General features: G+C 38.6%; 1 protein-coding gene across 9 annotated transcripts in view; it reads left to right on the top strand.

Moving 5' to 3' along the window:
- The window catches only part of CARMIL1 (capping protein regulator and myosin 1 linker 1), a 198,152-nt gene that overhangs the window by 104,479 nt on the left and 68,093 nt on the right, over positions 1 to 25,580 (top strand). For all 9 annotated transcript variants that reach the window (XM_065052981.1, XM_065052980.1, XM_065052978.1 and 6 more), the window contains 10 exons: positions 2,484 to 2,578; positions 6,300 to 6,386; positions 9,957 to 10,060; positions 12,011 to 12,088; positions 12,191 to 12,267; positions 13,189 to 13,293; positions 18,047 to 18,116; positions 22,488 to 22,569; positions 23,915 to 24,014; positions 24,104 to 24,158. In XM_065052981.1, coding sequence (XP_064909053.1) covers positions 2,484 to 2,578; positions 6,300 to 6,386; positions 9,957 to 10,060; positions 12,011 to 12,088; positions 12,191 to 12,267; positions 13,189 to 13,293; positions 18,047 to 18,116; positions 22,488 to 22,569; positions 23,915 to 24,014; positions 24,104 to 24,158 — 853 coding nt within the window. The remainder of the gene's footprint in view (positions 1 to 2,483; positions 2,579 to 6,299; positions 6,387 to 9,956; positions 10,061 to 12,010; positions 12,089 to 12,190; positions 12,268 to 13,188; positions 13,294 to 18,046; positions 18,117 to 22,487; positions 22,570 to 23,914; positions 24,015 to 24,103; positions 24,159 to 25,580) is intronic.

Here is a 25,580-nt window from a genome sequence, read left to right as displayed (position 1 = left end):
CATCTCATCTGCCCCTTCTTGATGGGCTCTGTATGTCCTTTGACCTAACCTTGTTTGTTCTTCCCACACATGTCCTCTTTGTGTGACAGGGATGTTGTCTGGACAGATCTTGAGGCATTGTTTTGTTTGTTGGAGACTTTCAGATCTGTGCTACTCTTACTCTTTGTGAAATATCCTCACTCTATCATATGAGTATGAAATTGCATCTTTTGGAGGCTTTATCTTTAAGCTGGAATGTCCTCATTTCAGGCGTGTGACTGTGCAGTGCACACAGAGTGAGTTTGTTGCTTTATAGAAAGCATCAGGCTTACATTGCATGCTCTGTGGTTGAAGTGTGAAGCCAAAAAAAGCGAGGACATGAAAGAAAGAGTGGACAGAGGAGGGGAAGGGATGTTGCCCCCATGCCTCTGTTTATGGTAGAAACTGCACAGGGAGTAGGGGGAAGTTGTGTTAGTTTTTTTCCAAAATGGGCCTTGGAGCTCCATGTGCCCTACATAGGTAATCCAGTGCTTTCTGGTGACAGTGGATTTACTCCGCCTTTGCTAACTAGTTCCCATATGTCCAAGTTGTCCAAAAAGTTCTGGTAATCCTGCCTACATTGGTGGCAAAAGCTGGAGCAGAGTTTGTAAACAAGCCTGGAGGTGTAGGCAGAACACTGTAATGAGAGGAATCTGTTGGGGATGAAGGAAGAGGAGGAAACTCATAATGAAGAAAGCTTTTTGTTTGTTCGTTTTTGAACTCAAACCCTAATTTTTCTTGGGGCCATTCAGTTGCCTAAGCACTGGCTTCTAGTGCCGCTTGAAGTGCTGGAGGGTATCCACAGAGTGTTGGCAAATGTAACCAAGGACCTACAGGGAGTGTGTAGTCTTCTGCAGCAGCAACTGGCAGCAAAGCAGGATACCCCGAGGCCTGTCAGGTCACACAGATTCAAGCCCAGCATTTATTTTTGTTCAGTGTTTGTATTCACATGCTGCTTGTATCTTAGGAAGAGAATATGCTTTTCTAAAGACAGCCCATCGTCATGCATTTGCAGCACTAGAACCTCTTCTACCCCCAGTGGTTCCTCTAAGGAAATGGGGTTTCAAGGGGAAACTGAACTTCCCTGGAACATCTGTATACTCAAGTACACCTTGCAACAACAGATAAAGAAAAGCTATTGAGCCTACGGCTGTCCAGCCTCCACTCTTTTCCAGAGACTGAAAGAGGAGAGGATGCTACCTCCACTGCTATTCCCAGCACACACTTTTATGACAGGCAGTATCTGTCCTGGGAAAAACGGGCAGTGTTAATTAGCATTCTTCTCGCACTGTAGCTGGTAGTACTCCACCACTGTCTTACAGGAGGTAAGATATTGGACTTAAAGGTAGAGAGAGAAATAAGCCCTGTGAAGGAAGCTCAAGGGATATTTTTGGTTTTTACTTCAGTATCTAGCTTAGGTGAAGTAAGAACATTGAAATTTTAGCCTCAATTTAACAAAAGTCCACAGTAGGGCTAGTCCCTTAATACGTGAAAGCTTCCCAATAGGTACAAGGACAGAGGGTTTGTCTTTAGAGCTGGTACCAGCCAACAGCCTTGTGCTTAATGCAAGGAACATGCATTAACATCCACCCGAGTCTGACAGTGTGGATGTGTAGGAAAACCTAAGCTAGCTTTGAACGTCGTGCTGTGGATGGTGACAGTCCAGCTGCAGCAAAACGCTCTGAGATGGGACAGCAGTCCCTTGCCTCTCCAGGAGATTTGAAACATGGGTGGGTCATGCAGCTACAGCCGCCTGCCAGAGTTTGTTAAAGTTAGGTCAAAGCCATCAGTGCTACCTGGCCTGTTGTGAGCATTATAGAACTGAAATACCACCATCTCTCCTGGGACATGTTGCTAGGACTGTGCTCAGCCAGTTATGTGCTTTGGTGTTTCTCACTCTAAAAAGCAACCAAGGGCCAGTTCATCAATGTGCTGCTGTTCTTCGAGAGAGTTATACCCGCTGTTTTACAAGGTCAGAACTACTCCTGGTTTGTTGACCCTTCTGGATAAGCTGCAAAGCCCATCTTCTTGAGTGACTGTTGGTCGAGAGCTGCTGCAACTGAGGAGGGTGGCTTGCAAGTGAAAGAGGTGGTGGAATGTAAGCTGATGTATTGATATATATCCCACCTGTGTGTGGCATGAAGGAGATGGAAGATGTGCTTGAGTTTTAAGATATTCTGCATAACTCCCTATTGTTTCTTCAGATCTTTATCAAAAGCAGTTTGAGCTTTGATTGAGTTCCCTTCAGTCGCTTAGGCCACAGAATAAATAAATACTAAAATAACCTGCTTTGAAAGGTACCAAATTAGCCAGATAAGCAGTTTAAACTGTGAAGAATCTGTTACTGCTCTGCAGTAAGATGGATCACTTCTGTCTTGTAATCCCTCCAAATTTTTAAGCCTCTGAATGTGCTGTTGATACAGGAGATAACAGGAGTCTTTCTTCTCTCTCTTTTTTTCTTGCAGAGATTTTGCACAGAAACTAGCCAGTGCCCTAGCCCATAATCCCAACTCAGGACTCCATACAATCAACCTTGCTAGCAATCCACTTGAAGATAGAGGTACGGCAATATTTATATTTTTCTCTTTCTACAAATGTAATAGGAGGATTACTGCTACTCTGCTCAGCTTTGCCTGAATAATAGGTTGTTCTGTGTGTCATGCTATCGTAAATATCTGTTGTTCACAAATGACTGAGAATGGCTATTCTTTTTGATTTATATGTATCCATTAGCTTGTCAGGAAATATTTAAATGTCTTAAACCAACCATGGATTTCATTAGATTTCTTTACATTTTCATTAAGGTTTCTTCTAAAGGAAGATGGAACACTAACTGTTTAGGACTAGAGAGTAAATAAAGCGGTGTGCATTTTTGAAGGCAATGTAATCAGCTGAAAGATGTTGCCAGTACTTGACGATATTCAGTAATACTGACACAACAGGCATCCTTATGGAGCAAAGTGCTGTTGACTCCACAAAATGGGAAATCAAGCTGAATAGCTCAGCTTTTCTCAGATTAGGCACTGCTAGGCATGATTTCATATCAAGTCATTCCCCTCCCTTGTCTACTCTCTTTTCACCAGAGAGGCATTTATTTTTAAAATAAGGTTACATTCTTTCAATCTGGAGTTGACCCTTCAGCGCTGCCCATGTGAGATTTCCATTTGCTTCACTTAATGCATTCCAGGCACACAGTGTTCTGGGATCAGACCGTCTTGTGCTCCTGTTGGGCCAGCAGAAAAAAATAATTATTTTATACAGTGAACCTTTTCTTGGTTTATTTGGTTTGTTTTGGGGAAATTTTCCAGTCTCTTGCCTGTCATGATTCAAAATGGAACTGTTCGTTTTGATTACAATCTCACTGACTCACTCAGAATGTTGTTGTTAATGACATAGTTTTTTAGGTGTCTCTCCTTTCTTCCTGGTTCAATAAAAGGAATTCATTTTTATCTTGAAAGAAAAACAAACGACCAAAGTATTTTGTAGATATTCTACAGTGCAGGGGATTTTTATTTGTCATTTCTTTAAAAACATGTTAGTGTGGGTACTTTCTTTGCAACAAACCTATAGATTCAAACCATTCCGTAGTAGCCACATACAAGATACAAATGAAATGCAGAAACTACAACTTGGATAAATTAGTAGAGTTTTTTCATTATCTTAGTCTCTCCTATCACATATGCAATTAAGATTTGACCTTTTCTTTAGATAATTAAATAAGTTACAGGAGTACTTAAAGAGAAATTAACTATTATGGCAATGTGCAAATATTGCAGCTTTTCAGTTTAAGAAAAATGTGTGTAGGTAGGTAGATTTGGCAATGCAGCAAGCATTTCACAGGTAAAAGCTGACTTAATGGAGAGTTAGGTAAGCATGTGGATTTCAGAAAATACCTCTTGGAACTGGAAGTTTGACCAGATTATTCTGAAGGTATAAGGGAAATAACAGAGAGTTGTGTGAATTGTGGAGAAGAATATATTGTTGTGCCTTGTTTGAACAAAAAAACCTACCCTAAGCTGTTAGATATTATTGAGTACCAACAAATAAAGAGCTTATGTTATTACATTAATGCAACTGCCTGTATTCCAGTAACATGAGAAATGTGTTTAGTTTAACTAAGGCATAGGAACTGGCCCAAGTTCAAATACAAAGCAGTGTTTGTATGAAGTGATTTCACTCTGAGACCAGTCTCTTAATCTGTGATTGGCTTCCCTTTATGGTACTGTCAACATTTGTGAGAATAACACCTGGGAAGTTTATTATCAGTCTTGGCTTTAACATCTAGCCATGTTAAAGCAATGAGACTTTTACTTTTGGCTCTACTAGGATCAGAATTTAATCTCGTAATTAGTTAAAAATACTGCAACAGAAACATACTGAAGCCTAGAAATACTCAAATTCAAAACTGCATGCCTAGATGCAGTTAACTCTACTTCTGCCATTAGAGCTCTCATCTCTGTTACAAGGTTAGCAAAAATGGGTGCTGTAAAGAGTGTTCAAGGGCCTGAGTGACCAGAAGGACTCTTTTTTGACTGCACCCAGTTCCTGCATCTTATAATTGGGTGGATCCTTAACCCTCTGTGCTGCTAAGATGTTAAAATTGTTCAGCTTAGCTAGAGTGGTAAGTGGTCTGTAGATTGGTTAGCTAAATACAAACATGGAGACGTAAAATTGTTTGCTGCACTTCTTATGCAAAATGCTTCGCCACAGAAATTACATTTATGATATCCTTAATGATTCTGATTGTATTCATTTTTCTCCTCTTCTGACAGCATAATTCTACCTTGATTTTGAAAGTACGTATTGCAACTAAACCACCTCAACAGAAATGGACAGTCAGCTACAGAATATAAATTCTAAGGCCAGCTTAAGATAGATTGAACATCCTACTTCAGAGGAGCTAAAAAAAAATGTTGTTTTTTTAATGGTAGAGCTATGAAAGAAAGTCCTGTTAATATGACTTGATTTATTCTTGCTAGAAATTGGTAAAGATATCCAGTTACCACTGTGTTTTACAATAAAGGAGGCCAAGGCATCATCAGTCTAATATTTTGGCAGTATAAATAAAATACAGTATGTCGTTTTGAGTTATGGGGATGTTGCACCTTATCACCAGCATACACAACGTGCTTTTAGAGAGCATTACAAAAAACCCTACAACGTCATCTGCAAGGTAGCTGTTCTTTCATTATCCATGATAGGTAAAACATAATAAAAGCAGAGTAAACATATGTATGTGACATACTAGTGGACTGTTTCATGTCTGCATATGTGTAGAAGGGTATCAGCTTTTCCATTTACTGTGTTTTAAAACAAGTAAAACGCTTTAGCCTTTTTCTCACCGCTGAGTTGCTGTAGAGGACTATATTTCAAACCTCAGGTTAAACCTGGAGTTTCTGTGTTGATTTATTCCTCCAATAAATATTTCATGAATTGGTTCCATTGTTATTTAGGATGTGCCCTCTTAATCAAATTTCAATCTTTTTGCTTAAATGGGGGATTAAATTTATGGAGTGTGGAACTTGGTTACACTGAGAAATCGCTTTAATGAAAAGTGCTGCTTTTTTTCTTTTTTTCATTGGATTCGTGCTGAGGAAGTCTGGTCCCTGTCAGTATCTTAATAAGTTTTTACTGTTTGGGATCGCAAGTGGTTGTAGCATTTCCAAGCTGGTGTCCTGGTGGGTAACCCTCAGGCTGCTGGGAGGGAGTGAGTTAGGTGGCCATTACAAATTGGTGGTGGTCTCAGGTTTGTAGGGTTTACCTCGGAAGAAAAGGGCAGCGGTAGCTAGCATGGACATCTCACTTGCCTCAACAGCTCTTGCTTTTAAAATAAAATAAAAATAGGTTTTTATTTTGTGGGGTTTTTTTTGTCGTGGGTGGTTGTGGGTTTGTTTTGTTTTATTTTGGTTTTAACTTTGTTTGTTTTGGCCAAACCATAAAGATTCCAGATTCCCCAAGTGCTGGCTGTTTGATATATACAATACCTTCCCTTTGACCCCTTCTCAAACGTATAGAGCTTTTAGGCTAAGTAAGGTGGCTCACTGTTAACAACAAAGCTCCCTGTCTATTCAGTGATTAACAAAGACAGGATCTTGACTACATCAGTCATTTCAAAGACTTATGCTCATAGAAAGACAGGGTAATTGTGGGCCTACCCCCACAGTAAACGCAGTTCCTCCTGTAAGGGTGTTTGTCCCCGGTGTGATTGCTGGTGGGGGTACCTGGGATCACCCAGCTAATCTGGAAACATCTATTTTCTCTTCTCTTCTCTCCCCACACAGGTGTGTCATCTTTGAGCATCCAGTTCGCCAAACTTCCAAAGGGACTGAAGCATTTAAATTTATCTAAAACCTCCTTGTCACCTAAAGGTATATTTTATAAGTATACCACTTTCTAAAAGTTCCAGGCTTCCATCCTAATAATACCTTTTGTTGCCAGATTATAAAGTAATTAATTCTGTAATTGATTTACATGTGTATTCTCAGCAACGCAGCTGCTTTTTTGCAGTTGGGTTGCTGAACCATAGGCTGAGTTCTGCATCCCCTTTAGCACTTTGTAAAGCTCCTACTTGCTTTTCTAAGCTTTGGGCTTGAGCCTGTATTCTAAAGAAAGGCTGAATTTAGAACTGGCAGGAATGATGTGCTTCCTATATGCTTCCAAAAGATGTCTGAAGCAAAAATGTGTAGGGAATTTTCCGAATGTTTTGCATGCAATTATTTTATGAAACCAAGTGTTGTGACAATGACTGTTAAGCAATTTGCTCTGAGTAAAGACTTCCATGTTTTATAACTCACAAATTTCCAATTTGGTACTATAATTGAAATGTATGTGTATTTTAAAAGCAATAGCAATACAACAACACAAGTCAGAAGCTTTCAGCATTTTTTTCATTGCTGTTTTACAAATAATAGATGCATTGACCTCTTAAACAGACTGCACAAACCCAGGGTCTCCTCTGTAGAATACAAGTGTTAAAAATTGAAAAAATGCACCGACATTATTGCAGCTTTTTCACAGATGTTTATGACCTGGAGAAGATGAGTGAGTTACAATCTACGAAGGACATTAGTTGATACCCGATAGGAGCCATGCTCTTTTATCCTTTTAATTATTGCTCTGTGAAGTACAGATTCTGTGTTCTCCTGAGCTTTAAGGGTTGACCTGGGGGAATATGGGTTGGGCGAAGAATTTTTTTTAGTTCTGTTTTGAGTGTTTTATAGCTCTTGGTATGCTCAATTGAATAGTAAACCCTAGACTGACTTTATTCAATCATGATTCTCATTCAAAAGACCTTATTAAACTCTGGGGTTGTTTTTTTTTCCACTGCTAACTCAATTTTTGTTGACAAGCAATTGATTAAGAATTTTGATTACCTTTACTTGTACTCTTGAGATTAGATGTTCATGAATTTGATGGAAATCTCTGCAGTTCTGGTATGTTCATTCATCCTGTGCTTTTCTTCATGTGATCTGAATGATTTCAGTGAGTGCTTGTGCTTGTTGAGTCAAGAGAACACTCTCACTACACTTCTGTCTTCGTATGGAGTAAATGCCAGCTTGATAAAGTTCATCCACAAAACTCTTGTCAGTAAAAATGAATTCTGAGGTTATGAAAAGAATTTGGAAAGTTTTTAACACACTTTCTGAAAACAATCTTCAAAGAAAAGCTGAAAATATATGCCAGTATGTGTAATACTCACCTCATGTGAATCTTTGTCCTGACTGCATTGCAATGACTGTCTATTCTCCGGATAGTAACATGTCACTGTGAATATTGTCCCATGGCAGCTCCTCAGAATTCCTTAAAAAAGTACATGCAATCACTTAAAATTGGAATTCTTATAACCCTCTGGACCCAAAGAAACTCAGCTTCACATCTTCAGTTGTCTGCAAAGCTGCCTGTCTTAACCAGTTTTCCTTTAACTTAAGAAAACAGCATTGGGTTGGTTTTAACTTGGGAGGCTATTTTTGAATTTGTAATATTGAGGAGGGAATACTGTAATATTTTATGTGGGACAAGTCGAAAGGAGATCTTGGATTTAGTAGGCTCCAAGGTGGATGGATTTTTTTTTTTAATTATTATTATTTTTTTTACTTTGAGCTTTTCGGTTTCAGAAATTCTGTACAATCCCTCACTGTTTTGACCTTATTTCAGAAGTGTTTTATATTTGAGATAAGTTTGTAAGACTGAGAAGTGAAGTTCAGGTGTTAACTTCCCAGCTGATCTTTCTTCAAATATTGTATTGCAAAGTTCCTGAGAGCTGTTAACACTCTGAGCCTCCTGAGAACAGTAAAAGAGCATGAAAGATTGTCTGCAAATGAAAGTGGGATTACTGTTAGAATATAGCATGAGGTGGGTGAAGTTCAAACAAAAATTATTGATTTTTAAGATTCTGGTTAAATGGAAAATTCTAGTATACCCATTCAAAGATAGGTCTTGCTTTTCTAAGCCCAAGCCAAAGGCTCATAAAAAAAAACCCCTCATTCGCATTGTTTGCCTTCAGTGATGTGGCTGATTTTGAGCAGTTGGCTCTTTTTAAACATAAAACAAGCAGCAGCGTTACAGATTATTTGATTCTCTCCCGAACTTGGACACCACTCCTGTACTCCCAAAATTGGTTCTCAGTAGTATATGCTGAATTGTTCACAGTACATTATATTAATTTCTACTTCTTGTTGCTTATAAATGCTGGTAGAGAAGACTCGCTAAAGTGAATACAGAGCTATACGCTCTAGTGGTTAAATAGAGCTTTTAGATCTTTCAAAAATGATTAATTAGCAGTTTTCCTCTATAGATAGGGTGTGGTTGTAACAGTGCAATATTAAGATAAAAGAAAAATTACACTGAACAAAAAAGTTTTGAGACTTGGTGAAGATGTTACTGTGCTTTGATTCTCTTCAGTATCAAAGGCCTTCTGAAACCAAGACCCATACTACTAACATGGGAGACTTTCTGAATATTTGGAAACTTGGAAAACTAAAGCACTGAAGTGGGGTATTTTGGTCTCCAGTGGCTTGCTAGCCACATCCTTACTCATAAATCCATTTTGTAATTATTTTTAAATGAAGAAAGGACACGTTCCACCTATTGAATGCCAGTCCATTTTCACGGACCAGTAGGTTTGAGAAATTGCCCGGCATTGTTTGGTAGATCAAAACACTTGCTGCTTTATGGCTTTGCCCAGGCACTTAAAAAATGCACCGATGTAAGCAATGCACATGTGCACTGCTTGGAATTCAACAACAGGCATCGACAATAAACTAAAAACTTGGTGATATGTTACAGAACCCTCAGGTGAATGTTAGATTCGCTGGAATTAGCCACAACCTAATTTGTATTTGGAAAAGTGGAAGAATTTTAGAGGAAGAAAGCTCTGGTTGGTTTGTTCCCAGTGTGAGCTTTTTAATTTTAATGTGAAAAATAAGTATTTGTTCTGATCAAGAACTGAGAGTCTTTATTTGTGTCTTGATATTTTAATTAACTATCTGTTTTTCTGAAATTACAAATATCTAATTGAAGTATTCTTAATTTCTAGGCCTCGTCAGCTGCTTTTGAAGTTCTGACAATTATAATTGTTAATGTAGTTGGTGTTCCACATATACTTTCATCTGCTTCCACCGACACTTTAAGTATTTTTCTTTGCAGGAAGATACTGTCTTAACATTATGGAATAAACTCTGTTTTAAAAATCCGTTTCAAAATGAGATTGCACTGTTAAAGCCCTTGCAGACTTTGCAAAAAGACTATGTCCCTGGATCCAGGAGCTATAACACACTGTGGCTTCATCAGGGCAGCTGATGGGGTGTTGTCTGGCCAAAACTGGGCGTAAAGTGGCAGGGAAGGGACTCATGCCTGCCATATGACTTTTATTCCTATCCTATAGTGTCGTGGTGGTGGCAGGAGGTCATTAAACATTTATTCGTGTATGTTTTTGGCAGGGGTGAACAGCCTTTCCCAGTCACTGAGTGCCAACTCGCTGATCGCGAACACGCTTGTCTATCTTGACCTCTCAGGGAACGCACTCCGCGGCGATGATCTCTCAGTAAGCCCTTGCTTCTCATTTGTGACTTAATGAATGGATGTCTTTATTAATTGTTAAGAGAAGGGCACAGCCATGTTGTTTAGATCATTTTTTTTTGCCTTTATTTCAGTACAGTTCTAGTAGGGATAGGAAATAACATTTTGATCTCTACTCTTCGGTATGTAGTCATGGAATTAAATGGCCCCACACGACTAAACAAATCCACGTAATTTTAGTTCTTTCTGGTAGTCCTTGGCTTTCACTGCTAAATGAGAAAACTGCAGGTGTGCCACTTATTTCAGGGGACTTACCATGCTCCCTGAGTCCTTTATGAAAGTGGCCAAAACACAGTTAAAAAAAATCTCATTTTTTAGTGATAAGTGTATAACAAAATTTTTGTTGGAAGGTTGGAAATTATTTATTTTATACTTGGAAAGACTTAGTTACTGGTTTTCAATATTTTTGTTTGTATAAATAAATCCGTGGACCTCCTTGATGTGTGCTATTGAAGCTCATGATTCTTTGAAGAATATAATTATTTTTGAAGTTGCTTTGTTCATCTTTAGCCATAGAGATGCAGCTCTATTTCTCTTCACTTAGTTCTCAATTTGTATGTATTTACTTTTTGACTGTTATATCTGAATTTCTCTCACAACAGAAGTTGTGTGCATGTAAGTGTCAGGTTTTGAATTCTTTTGGTATTGAGCATCTGAAACATGCAACAGCAGAGTCACTCAATCTTATCTTTTAAAGTGCAGTCAGACATGACGGTTGACTTTGGCACAAATCTTACTAGTTTTACATTCATCACCATGTTCAAAGAACTAGTCTTTTTAGACATAAGCGGTGAAAGCTTCGGTGATACAAAAGGATTTAAAAGGTAGCAAACAGTAGTTACATGTAAATAAAGACACAGTGAATTATTCTTAAAGAGGGAATAGCATAGCAAATAATGTAAAAACAAATATTAGAAAAAAAGGTGCAACTTTGGTAGGCAAGGCTTAAAGAAATCTGGTGTCTACCTACAATATTTTAAGGGACATAAATACAAAAAACGGGGCTTCTTTTAGCCTGTCAGAGCGAGAAATATGGTTCAAAGAAAAAGACTGCTAGTACTGAGATCTCTTAATCTGTGGAACAGTCTTCCAACAGGAGCAAGGAAGTCCTGTTATGTCGCAATTAAAATGAACCATAGCAAAGCACAGGGGTTTTTGAAGCAGGGACCTTTCTTGCACTCTAGGTACTCAGGCTAAATGACCTAAATTTTAGAAAGATAGATCTGTTTTAGAAACGTTGAACATTTTCTGTTTGACTGGATTTTCTGTGGAGTTGAGTGTTCCATGTTTCTGTGAATTAGGTCATACTTTTATCTTTCTGCATTGTTCTCTGAGACTAAAAAAAGCCCCAAATAAAACACTGTATTCTAAGAAATTTTACTACGCTAACATTTCCATGGCATATCCTATGCAGTACTGAAGCCATCAGTATTAAAATCTTGTTACCTGTTGTGTATTGTCCCTTAAACTTTAATGCACTGCTGATATTAAGAAATAACCGTGGGCTTCAGACACAAATGAGCTGGTTCCCTCATGCTTAAAGGCGCTGACTTTAATTTGCAAACTAGTTAGGCTTTCTGAAAAGTAACAGCAAACTGAGTGACGTTTCAAGGTATTTCTAATTAAAATAATTATCGGTTGCTGTGAAAGTGAACTGCAAGGAAACTCAAGACTTCTGCATTAAGAGTAAAGTTTGGTACATGTAAATTGAACATAATTTTTTCCCATTGTTTTAAAAAGTGGTAGCCTTCAAAAGTAAAACAGGTTGCTTTCATTATGTGGAAAGAATTTTCAGACATAAATCTTGTAGGGCAATTTTATTATAAAATGTAATGAGAAGTAGTGATCCAGTAATTGGTGTCATATTATCAAAATTAACGTGGATAATTATTTTCTTTTTGTCCATTAATTATAGAGCCTGTACAATTTTTTGGCCCAGCCAAATGCCCTTGTTCATCTGGATTTATCCAACACGGAGTGTGCGCTAGATATGGTAAAGATGTTTTTTGTGGAGATTCAAATACCAAGGAAACATTCCCCACCTTCTATTTCTAAGTAACATAAAGTAAAAGAAATCTTCTTTGTTTTAAACCAGGTGTGTGGAGCCCTCCTTCGTGGATGTCTTCAGCATCTAGCTGTGCTTAGCCTCTCTAGGACCCTTTTTTCTCACAGGTACAGTTTAAATGTCATTACTCTCACCTCCTGCAATGTTTTGTTTTGTAATTTCTTGCTCTCGTGTTGCACCTTTCTTTCTCAGAAGAAAATCTAAGACTCTATAGAGGTCATGGAAGTCTTTGTTCTCTATGACATAGGTATTGTTTATTCCAAGCAAAATATTTTCTTTCCCTTTTGCTCTCTGTGCTAGGTGGCTATAAAATAAGCTACCTTGTCTAATATATTTTTTGTGATACTGATGCAGCAGAAGGTCTATATATATCTTTTGTCTCTAAGAGGCATAGCATCAGGCTTTGAAGTCTGACTGACTTGACTCCTCTTTAAATTTGGCTTTTAAACTGTGTATTTTTCATGGTTTGATGATGGTTGCAAATGCTTTTATTCCTTTTTTGGTCCTTTTCTGGGAGTAAGTCCCTTTGAAAGTCTTTGAGACTGAACTTTGTATAATACTTGCGCTGTAGGAAATTTTAACATTAGATCCCTTTTCCTCAAATCAATGTTTTGGGCCCCTAGCAGAGGTTATATCTAGTTGGGGATAAGCTACTCTGACACTGAGTAATTATTTCAAGTGGCGAAAAGGCAATTCCAGGGATTTTGTAACGTCCTATTTGACATTCTGCTCATAAGTATGTCCACTTTTAACCAGACCTAAGTGATCGTGCTTTGTAGTTCACCAAAAAAAAAGCTTGATAGTAACATCTTCTGTGCAGCAGTGCAATGCTGAGGATTGTTTGTTGAATCAACGTTTTGATGACATTATATTTCTAAGCTAATTGAGAGCCACTGATTACAGAGCTGTTGAAGGTAGAGCAAATTAAACACGTAAAAGATTATTACAATTCTGATGGCTTGCATTCACTGTTTATTGGAATAAGAGGTATCTAGATGCTACTTCTTAATGCATTTGTTTACTTACAGGAAAGGAAAAGAAGTCCCTCCCTCCTTCAAACAGTTTTTCAGCAGCTCACTTGCTTTGATGCAGATTAATCTTTCGGGAACTAAACTCCCTCCTGAGCCTCTAAAGTAAGAATTTTATTTCATTTTCTCCTGTTGCCTAAAACCTAGTTTGCATTCTTACTATGTGAATGCCTCATATTAAAAATGAAGGGGAAGGGATTTTGCATTTTTTTTTTTTCCATTTATACATTATTGATATTGGAAGAGTGAGTTTCACAATGATCACACATTCAAGAAATCTTGTTTCCATCTCACTGTTGAGACTATGAATCGTATTTTGTTCTGTGGGAATGTCACAGCCATTTAGCTTCCATCAACGTTTTTTTTTGTGATGTATTTCTTACTTTGTGGCTTAGGAGCAAAACTCTTTGCTTTACGGTAAAATGGGATTATGTATTTGTGTGAGCGCCGTTCCTTTGAGGCTGCGGTATTGCAACAGCCGTCGCGAAACAACCTGTTGCAATGCTTGGGAGGAGACACCTCTTGCACAGAGCTGTGCCCTCCTTTTAGGGGGAGAGATGATGGCAGCAGCTTCTAGGAATGCTAAGCATAATACATCTCTTTGCTGTATGTCACCCATCCTGTGGCTAACAGGTTCTGGTTGTGTGGACTGGGGACTCCTGTCACCTACCTGGCAGTGAAGAGAAACTCCTTTTACAGCCCAATGGAGGCTGAGGGACATTGTGTGGTACCATGTCATCCTTCTTGTGATGTGTGCGGTTCTGAACTGCGTTGAACTTTCCAGATGTGTTTTAAAGTCGATAGGTCTGGATAGGTCTGATCTATATATGTCATTCTCTGATTTTGACAGAATCCTTGTGTTTATTGGGGTAAATTAAAGAAGATGATATTTCCAGAGTGTCATCTTCCTAGCTAATAGGTATTAAAACATACATAACCTTATCTGTAGTAGATGCCTACACATGTTCACAAGCCATTTTGGAGAACACACCTCCAAATTCCTAATCTGGATACAGATATATGTGTGTATGTCCATATACTTGTGTGGATGGAAGCCTGCCTCTGAGGGAGAAGAGGGAATGGAAGCAGGCAATAGCTCAGCAAAGGGAGTAGCTAATGAATGGGAGTCAATTGTAAAATCAGAGATGTTGGATATAAAGAGTAGTTAGTGAGTACCAGATGAAAAGCTTTTGATACCACCTGGAGAAAGCTAAAGGAGGGAAAACTGACAAGTGCCACACAGGAAGGAGTAGTGAACAGTGTTTTGGGTTATTTTTTCCTAATGCAGTTTGACTTTGGAGGGGACAGTACAATACATTCTGACAGTACAGTACATTCTGTGATTCTATGAATATGATGCTGAAGTAAGATGCACTGCATTGAAATCAATATTCAACTGCAGGAGCCCATCATTTTAGCTCTGATCTTTCACTCAGTTCTGTGTGGTGCTCTTAGCTGCTGTCTTGCTTGCACAGGCTTTGCTAAGATTGGGAAGCTGTGGTACTGATGTGTTTTCAAACAGAAAGTGATTATTGAGAAACAGATTGTTTGATTCTGATGAAGTTAGGGCTATTGATTCTGTGGTGGAGGGCAGCATGGAGCCATGGTTAATGAAGCAAGAAGAATGGAGGATGTATGTGACTCATACACAAGACAATCTTATCAGTGCTACAGGAAAAAAAGAATGCTGTGAGACAATATATTTACACAGGTTAGGAAAGGTGAGAAACCCCAGACACTAAGGTTCATGTTTAACTCTTCTCATTGGTATGTCAAGTATCTCCTGTGGTGTGAGGAGTTTTGGTAAGTTAGCTCTCTACAAATGTCTATACTCATTGAAGATGATATTGTATTAATTTATCCCCAATACTTGTGACCCCTTGATCTGCCAACAGTACAACAAACGAGATTTTCCTAGTCCCTTTCAGCCAAAGTATTAGTGAAAACCTACTCTGTGGATCATGTTTAAGCTAATCTGGCTCAGTTTGACTGAATTGGGTTAGAGGGAGTTACTCGCATGAGTGGTGTTGGTAGAAGTAAAGATGCAGTGATGGGTATTGTAGTATTAGCTGAGAACAGTAACCTCTTTCTCCAGCACAGATGGCCCCAGAAAGGAGCATCTGTCCAAAGTCCAGCTGGACATGGATGGTCTCCATGCCACTCTCAGCTGGCTGTCATTTCAGCCTGGGCTTCTTTTGTTTTGTTTTGATGGCAGCGTTCACCTCTGCCTAGGAGGCAGGACAGAGCTCTTAATAGTTTTTGGTAGTTTTCTTGATGTGCTTTTTCTCTGACCTGAGCTTTTTCTTCAGTCTGAGCTGAGTGTATCTCACAAACGTACAGAGAACTATGATCTGCAGTACGCCTTGATTGCCCTCTCAAACCCTGGATGGCTTGTCTCATACACTTCAAAAGCATCCTCTGGAAGTTAATCTGGTATTAAAAGGCCTGAGGATGTGCTATATCCTGTGGCAGCTGCTTTGCCTTCTGGTCTTAACTGTAAGAAATTACAAAACTTCTACGGAACAATCAAGATCACAGGATTTGTTAGAGACAAGAAGCTGGAATTTTTTTGTCATTGCCGAGATTGCAATGGCTCATGAGTGATGATTTCTAGAAGGAAAATTAAAAACGACATAGTGTACAATAATAGTACCTCTCTGGCATCTTTGATCACTGCATGTCAAAAAGCTTTTGACAACTCAGGCCTTGGAACTGTCCTGTGACAAAGGAGAAGTTCCTGGTTGGCGTCCATGAACCAGAGGTCACCAAGTTGGATGTGAGATTCAGGCTCGCCTGCAGAAAAAAAAGTATAGATAAAATGCAGATACCTGACACTATGAGTCTAAAATTCCCCCGATTAATGTTTTTTTATTTATTTATTTTTATTTTCAGCTTGCTTTAGATCAACAGTTGTGGTATGTTTAACCACATCTGCTAACTCCGGGGGTTTAAAGATATTGGTTAATCAGTGCAGTCAGGGAGGGAGATGAACCTCCATGTGCAGTGGTGGACCTGTTAATATAAAACCTCTCAGGGAAGAGGTTTTTGCTAATAACACTGAACTGCGAGGATGCCATGTAGTGGGTGGGGAAAGATTGCTTTTAATTCTTGTACAAGGGTAATATAGTCAGAGTTCCATCACAGGTCACTTTATTTTTCCCTTTTTTTTAACTGCATTAAGCAGTTCATACTCTCTTCTCCTTTTCTTAAGTGCGTGTTGGTGTTTTCGCTCGTTTACAGAACGCTGCCAAAAGTTGTGTTTTGATCTGTCAGTGCTATAACAAGACAAGTTTCTGATATGCTTCTCATGCAAATGCCAATTACAAGGCCAATTCTTGCGTTCTGCACGTACCACAGTTGACAAGACCTTCCATGTATTGCCATGTGTGTGGTTTAAATGTAGTGGCTAAGTAATTACAATATGTCTGCCTTCATTGACCTTGCTGGTGATTTTTCATGACAAAAAATTGAGAAGTAATATAATTTTTTTCAGGATGAGTTTAGGCAATAAGTTAGGGAAAAAAAACACCTTTTTTATTTCCTATGCAGAGAGTACATGTGAAGCAAAACTGTGTCTCTTTTTTAATACACATTTTTTTATGGTTGCACTGTATTTTTTATGTTGCCTCAAAATGTTTAAGAAGTTCTTTGCAAAGTTATTATCAGTCAGACTAACTTTGAATAAAGGCATGTTTGGGAAGGAAATCTAGATGGGGATCATCAACAAGTTTGTAAAAACTGTTGCAGAGCTTTCACATATTTTTCAAAGTCTGCATATTAATAGCTTGAGAAGTAAATAAGCACAAGATATTTGCCTTTGTTAAGATTGAAGGTCTGATTAACATTTATGCCTGCAGGGCAGATATAAATAGGTTTAAATGAAAAACCTTCCTGGGGAGCACACATTTAAAATATGGCTTTTACACACTACTTGCATAGCAAGTGTGTAGGCAAATAGCTCAGCAAAATGGATTGGTTTTCTTTCTCTCCATGCATCAGCAGTGTTTGGATTCTGTTAGCTTGATTTTGACTGAAATGAAGTTTGGGGAGGAATCCTTCTGTTTCTCTCTTCAGTTGCTAATTCAAAGCAGCATCTCTTCTAAAGATACTAGAAGGGATATACAGATTGTGTTTGCTCCTTCTCTGAGACACATAATGCTGCGCTTTCTGATTTGATAGCATTAATACAAATGTGATGTTAACAATAACTTTCATGTGCGGGAACAAACTTCTGTAAGGCTTTAATGGTGAAAATCATAATCAGTGGTTGTTACACTTCTCTGCCTTTCGGACGGAAGACAAAGGATATCATTGTCTGGGAATATCATTTTGAAATCTGTAAATGTTTATCGGGTTGCAGAAGTAGAGAATTGTGTGATACTTGAACACAATCCAGCACTTGAGCATTACAGGCACTGTGCCTGGCTGAAATGGCTGGCTGCACTGTGTCTTGCATATATTAAAACCCCCATGTTTTCCTGAATTTTTGGAAAATCGGAGAGTCAGTGTGGTGATACAACAGCACGCTCCTTTTGTAGTCATTTGATGCTCTTTGAAAGCAAATGTTGAAGAAAATGCATCTCTGAATGTTATTAAATGTTGATGTAGCATTAGCTTTACAGTTTCTTTATTGGCCTTGCATCCCTGCAGTTTTCAAATCTGCTGGAGGGTTTTAAGTGCAGCAGGTTTGTGCTGCCTTTGTCCTCTAAGAAGTAACTGCCCAGCTGGTGTGGTTTTGTTTTGAAATGGTTGTTTGCATTGTAGGTGTATTAACCTGTGATCGCTTAGATGGTGATGATGTAAAGCTGCTTTTTTTTTTTTTTTTCTTTTAAATACTTCTAAATTTGATCTTTTTCAGAGCGCTTTTATTAGGCCTGGCTTGCAATCACAATCTGAAGGAGGTGTCTTTAGATCTCAGTAGCTGTGAGGTAAGGAATGTTTAATTGAGAGTTCCTGTGAAATCCACTGGGCAAGATATTTTTTTCTGTAGCCATAAGCTGTGGGAAAGGTAGAACTCAGAGAAGCAGTTATGGTAAAAAACAGCTGCTGTGTGTTAGCATCGTCCTAAATAATGAGCACAGAGGTTCAAAGCAGCTGCAGCACCTGGTTGGCAAAGTCCTCCTTGCAGTGTAACTGTTCCAAATCCCGAACCAGCACTGTTTGCTGCTTGGCAGCTCCTGCTCTCTGGTGCTGTGATTGCACAGGACCCTGCAGCAGGACTTTCCAAGGTGCCCAAATGTGAATGGGTCACAGGAAGCTGCATGTCCTGAAGGCATGTCTGTGGTTTGATTGTCTTCCTTCAAATCCACACACATGCTTCCTCTTCTGTGGGTTCTCTTTTTAACCTTGGGAGAAATTCTGCTTTCCTAATCAATTAATCAATTCAAGCTAATAGGGAACTTGGGTAAAAGTTGGTTGAAGCATGCTATTAACTTAAGAGGTACTGTGCAAATGGCTTTCAATATCTCAAGAATAAATAAAACCAATGTGGCAGCTTAATTTGCTTTATCTTGTTCCCTCTCGCTTCTCCGTGCTTTGCTGTGCACTTTATTTCTCAGAAGTGTTCCTACTCTTGCAGGATGACACCTGCGTGGCTACAACATAGGACAAAAGATCAGCCAAGACCCTGGGAAATCAGTGAGGCAAAGTGACACAGAGAACTCTGTGGCCTTTTGCCAAAAACAACTTGAACCAGCTTTGGTTCAGGCCTCCTGTAGCTGGGCAGCCACCCTTTCCTTTTGAAGCTGCAAAGAAAGCCTCTCACTTGTTAAGCAGATCTCTCCAAGTCCATCGCCTGAGTATTAACTGTTCAAGAAGTACCTTTCAAATACAAAAGTTTCCCTTTAAGTAGGAAACATGCAATTTGATGAACACATGTAGGTGCAGTAATCCTTGCCTTAGGTTCTTGGTGGATTGCTTTTGGAATGTGGACAGATTTACTAATGAAAAAAAAAAACCACAAATCATTGTGTATGCATTTAAACTTTGTTTTGATACTTTATACTTAAAAAAAAATAATGGTATTACTTTGAAGAGCATTGCATGTAAATTCTAAATAGAAAAGCTTTCAAGTACACATGCTTCTAACTTCTGAGTAGAGAGATCAGAAAGATGATAATTCTTCTTTCAGAGGGAGGAAGGAAGAGGGAGGAGTAATTAAAGTAGCAAAAATAAAGTCCTGTAATCATAACCTTAAAAGAATAAACCAATAAAACACAAACATAAGTAATGAGAGTGTAAATTAGTATATAAATCAATGAGGGTTGACAGGAGTGAAAATGCAAGCCTTTCATTAAATACCCCTCAGGATGGGATATGGAGAAGCCCTTGGAAGGTTGTTTTGATTTATTGGACGCCAAAGCACAAGTGGTCATGGCCGACTCTCATGACAGAAAGGAAAGCATCATGCCAAATTCCCATCGCTGGCCCCTCCAAACTGACAGCACTTCCTTAGATCCTTTCCAGAACATTTTTTTTCACATCACTGAGCTTCACCCATCCTCACGTGCTTTGGAAACAAGAAGTTATGCTTCCAGCAGTCTGGGCATTGATGCGCCAGGAGCTGGGAGTACCCTGGGTGGGCCCAGCACTGCAGGGTCCTGCTCCCCCTCTCCCTCCCCTCTGTGGGCTGGGCAGGGTGATCTGATCACCCCAAAATGGGGCTGTGGGAAGCTGCTGACCTGTGCTACTCCCAGCTCCTGCAAGCACGTGCTGTTCGGAGGCCACAAAGCCGAAGCCTCAGGTTTTCCCTCCTCTTCCCTACATCAGGCAAGCTGTACTCAACTATGGAAGGATAAATCTCTCTGTTCCTTCCCTCTCCCACCACTTTTCGTTTGCTCCCATAATTTTCTGGTATATTAACTACAAGCTTAATCATTTTATATTGCTTGCTTGCTTGTTTGTTTGTTTTAATTATTTTACTACGAAAATTACATTTTTGTTTCTACCTGCTCAGCACTGATGTATTTCACTCTTTTCCCTTCTGCTTCCCTTAGCTTGGTCACTGTGTAAGTACCCTCCATGCTTTACCTTAATTCTTAAATCAGTAAGCAGCTTTGTTTGTCTTTCCCATGTTAGTACCTCATAGCTTTGAACACGCTTGGCATTTTTTATTGTTGAAGGGTTGTTCTTCATTTTCTGAATAAGAGCTTGTATTTGTAGTCTCAGAACAATGTCATTTAAGAAATCGTACAGAAGTTGTTTTTTTTCAGTATCACAGTTCACATTGTTAAATGCCTCTTCAATTAACCTCTGCTTTTATATATATATATATATATATATATATATATATATATTATTTTAATACAGTTGCAGTAAATTTTGATCCTAAAAGTCAAGTTATCATCACCTTCAGATTAAATAGATATCACTATTTGTGCACATGAAATGTTTGTATATTTAAGATTTTGAATATGGAAATATCAGTACGAGATTGAAAGCTGCTTCTGAAAAATTATGTGCTTCAACCCTTGAAGTATTATATAGCATAAACATTTGGATTCTATTGCGAGTGTAATTTTAGTGTATAGAACTTTTACCATACCAACAACCAATCCAAGACTGCACATAATGTACCGGTTCCATAGATTCTTCAGTAATAGATGTGACACTGTGTAAAATGATTGTCTTGTGGTGGCCCACACTGAGAGAGCAGCACAGAACGAAACTGAATGATTTTGACGTTCCTACAGCAAATACTACAAACGCTCTTACAAAAAATGAAGATGAGCTGAAATCATACCACTTCTGTCCCAAATACAGGCTTTAATCTGACCACTTCTTGAGAGGACAGGGTGAGGATGGGTAGGGTTTGTTTTATGCCGATGAGGAAAGGTGCCTTACGTTCTCTATCTCTTACACTTCCAGATGTGACTTATGATTTACATATTGACTTTGACCACCACTGTTTTTAAATGCTCAGACCAAGTTGTTGAGTTGCTTGTTAATCAATTGTATATCTGAAACTTTCTAAAAAGTGCCAAATCAAGTCTTTATTAAAAAATGCTTCTGAAGGCATTTATGGTTCCTCAATTATAGCACGGATAAAAGAGACTATTCATAGAAATATTAGCAGGTTGATCCAGAATGTTTAGCCAAGTAAGCTAAGTAAAATATTACTCATTTTTTATGCACAGGAGATGAAAAGGCTATTTCATGTTTGAAAAAGCTTTCTGGTGTTTTGAAGCCAGGAAAGTGGAAACAGAAAATGCAAAACCAGGAATTTTGTATAACTTTTCCCCTCTTTTGTTCAAGTCTTTTCCTGGGGGGGAAGTTCGTATAGTGAAATGTACTTTATGAAGTTTTCAGAGCTGCAAGAAATAAGAAAATGCCTTTGCTGCTTTGGAAAAAAAAAAACAAACAAGAAAGTTGCATTGTTTAATTCAGTGGCATTAGTAAATAAGTGTGTAATTTTTAACAACTTAGGTTTTTGATGTTTTCCCCTAGGCAATTTCATTGTTTTTCATTAAATCCTGATGTTTCTTTTGTATTCATTTAATATTTCAGATTAATAGTACCATAACTGATACTTCCCAGCTAGGCATTTTTGTTATTGTTGCTGTTTTTATCTTTTATACTTGTTTTTAAATTTAAAAGAAGGTAAAGTACAAATTTCTCTTGTTTGTTTTTTCTGTGTGTGTGTGTGTGTCTGTTTTAGAATTGGATTATTTAAATTTTCATTCCAGTGACAGGGAAACATAATTTCGTAGATTTTATATATATATATATATATATATACACACATATATATTTTTTATTTTATTTATTTTATTTATTTAAAATTTGCTACTCATCTTTCACCTGGGCACCCTAGCATTGTGCTAAGAGCTGAAAGAAGATGCTTGCTATAAGCTTTGGTTATAGTGGAATTCAAGGGCGATGTGTTGCATGTTCATCTCCTGTGCTAAGTTTAGGGTTTTTTTCTCACTGGATGTTTGCAATGTCCTGGCCCTTACATGTAGGGAACCTGCACCAAAGTCCTGCAGTCACTGGCTGGCACAAGTGCTGAAGGATTCGTGGTGTCTGCACCACTTGAGTCTTTCATTGATTTAACTGCTGAGCAGTAGTTTTAAGATAAATGAAAGTGAGTCCCTTTTCTCATTTATATGGAAATAGTGAGAGGGAAGGATGAGAATTGTAGGAATGTGTGCCTAGGTGGTCATGTTGATGTCTGTAACTTCTTCTGCTGTTGTTTCTGCCACTGGTAGTGCCTTCTGTATTCACAAATCTCCTGCCAATGTTTTCTGTTTGATCTTGAAACCATAACTAGTTTGCAAAAATGGATGATGTTTTGTCTCTAGTTAAGATCGGGAGGTGCACAAGTCTTGGAAGGATGCATAGCAGAAATACACAATATCACCAGCCTAGATATTTCAGACAATGGTAAGTACCCAGAACAGGAATGGAGGGCCGTGCAACCCAGAATCTGAGAAACTTTCTCTTTCAGCTCGCAGTGGAATCAAGGCTGGTTACTCTTGCTTTATGATTATTTGCCATATGGGTCATGGATGTGTTTCAGACCAAGAACTCTGACTGCTCTAAAGTATATAAGAAATGTTTATAGACTAACTGTACCCTCAGAAGTTTATGTTGTTTGAAATAAACGTGAAACAGCAGAATGAACTGAGCCAGCACACATCATATTAGATCTAGAGGAAAGCAGGTTGTAAGTACAAGGGAGTGAGAAGCTAAATGAGAAATGCAAGTGTAGGGAAAGAAGAAAGGAAAAGACCAGGTACAGAATGAAGCTGACATCATGATACTGAAAAAGCAAGAGAGGGAAATTTGGAGCAAATGGTCAACCAGCTTCAGGTCAGAGAAGGCCTGTCTGAGCCTTCGGAAGTCTTGGACTATTCGTGCTTTGGAGGCTCTGTGTATCCCAGCTGGGAATACCAGCTCACCTCTCATCTTGCAAACTCAAATTGTAGATGTATGGAACGGAAGAGTTCACCTGCTGTGTTTGACCCTCTGACAGCCAAATGCAGAAGTTTTTCAGAAAGAGATTTCCAGTATAGTTGAATCCCCAAGAAAGTTGGGATGGATTGGCAAGTGGGGAGCTTTGGGAGCTACTGACTCAGCCCAATTATGTAAACAGATCAGTTGTTAGAAAGAAAAAATTTTTTACTTAAAAATTATCCTGTGGATCTGGATTGTAACCCATTGTGATCTAACTAGTGGAGTCTTCAAATACACCACTGGTTTTGGAATGCAGTCCTCCAGCAAAGTCTTTTTACTACTTAGGAGTAGAATAAAACTTTTCTCATTTTTTGGGTCATTTTATTAATGGCCTGCTATGTTATCCTTTTGCAGTTGAAGGCTTTGAGACCTTGTTGGCACACAGCTCTGCTACGACTAGCACTTAGCATGGTCTCAGAATTCTCCAAGGAACTTCAAACTCTGTCTGACAATGCGAGAGCTACCCTTGGGTGGGTGGACTACAGATAGGGGACCATGCTTCTCTTCTGTGTTTCTGAGAGGTGCCTTCAAAAGGCTGATTAGGGTGGCAATTTAAAGGGCTCATTTTAGAGGAAACATTTATTCTGACAGAATAAAAGAGCCAAAAAGAAAAAAAAAAAAAAAAAATAGAAGAATTTAATTTTTTCTAGAGTTCTTGGAAATTAGTACACTGGTATAGTTACTTGAGTGAATATAGCACTAATAATTGGACCCTGTTTGGGATTTTTGTGAAAATGTGGTTTAATTCTTAATCTAATTTGATTCTTTACAGGCCTAGAATCTGACCTCTCAACCCTTGTAGTATGGCTTAGTAAAAACCGATCAATAAGACACCTGGCATTAGGCAAAAACTTTAACAACATGAAATCCAAGTAAGGCTTTGTTTTTTCTATTAAGTAACAAGAGAATGAACAAGGAGAAGCTGCTGATTTCATCATCTTCCTTACTTTTCTTCCCTCAGAAATCTCACTCCAGTACTTGATAATTTAGTTCAGATGATTCAAGACGAGGATTCAGTGAGTATCTTTCTGCCTCCTACCTTCATGTGTATTTGTACCCTCACAGCCTATTTCTGGTAATGTTCTTCACTGTGTTAATTTGCTGCATAAAATTTGGTCATGATCCTGCATAGACACATCCAACATTTGGGGTTTTATTTTTTTCAAATAGTAATTTGAATTATGTGTAGTATGTAGGTAAACATTTCTTAGGGTGGTTTTGGGATCTGTTCTTGTTGAAAAATATTCATTCTAAATAGTCGGATGTGTTAACCTAGTTGCTTATGTCTAAATTATAAAGCCCTGTAGGCACAGACTTTCAAAACTTTTGTGTCCTGATAGGGAAATTAGAATGGTAGTGTACTCTGGGTGATGATACTGCTTCAACAACAGAATTTTTATTTGTTTTGTTTGTTTTGTTTTTTTAATGTATAGAATAAACTATTTCCTGGTAGCTGTTCTGGGGATAAGCATTTTTTTTTTCTTGACAAAATGCAAAGTTGCTGCAGTGATCTCCCAGAGCTGCTTTCTCCTTCAAAAGATGCAAATAAACCATTCACTCTGCTGTTCTCTACTTCTCCTAGTACGTTAATCACAGCAGCAATTTCATAAAACCCTTTCAGAGTGCCTTGCTGAGATCCTTGTCTGCTTTCTTCATTTCCACCCTCTCTCCTGTTTCTGAAAGACTTTTGTGGGTGGGTTTGTGTTCCTGCCTTACTTGGCCTCCTAGTTTTGGCTATAAGGGAATCTTAAGGTACTCTGTTACTCTCATGCTTATCAATCTTTATATTTAGTCCTTTCTTTCTCTTTCATTCCCCATCCAAGTAACAAGCAAGCTCTGCTTTCCTCCTTCTCCAGAAATAACTGACTGTAGACTTCAGTTGTCAGAACACCTGCTATTCCTGTTGTGTGTATTGTTTCACCTCCCATTTCATGGTCTCCACACTTTCTTATTTTCTCCTCCCATCTGTGTGTGCACCCTGCAATTCAGCGGAGCAGTTTTTACCAGGGTTTCCGATGTCTCCTTCTGTACAAAATCCATTATACCCTTATTTTATGTTCATCTTTTATTACTGCTTAGTTATATTTGAAGTGATTTGTTTAACTAGGCCTCTCTGTGTGTCCTTTTAGTTGAGATTGGTGATACTGGGTTTTTTCTTGATTCTTTGACTACCTCCTCATCTGAGTCTTTAAATCATGGGATGTCAGTGTGACACAGTGAAGTGCTGCATACGGACACCGGAGCTGATTCTAATTGAGTTAGAACCTGTAAAGAAAGCAGAAAATCCTTGTTTGCGCAAGTCAGATGGAGCATCATGCTAAGAGATGTATTGGTAGACCTCTGTGTTACTTCTTGTACCAAACTAGCCATTTTGGTTTGCGTTTCCTGCTCCGTCTCTGAAGGGAATGAAAGGTACAGGGCCGTCTTCCCCTTCTCTC

The sequence above is a fragment of the Columba livia genome, chromosome 2 (genome assembly GCF_036013475.1).
Source record: "Columba livia isolate bColLiv1 breed racing homer chromosome 2, bColLiv1.pat.W.v2, whole genome shotgun sequence".
Taxonomy (NCBI): domain Eukaryota; kingdom Metazoa; phylum Chordata; class Aves; order Columbiformes; family Columbidae; genus Columba; species Columba livia.
This window is presented reverse-complemented; position numbering and strand designations above follow the sequence as displayed.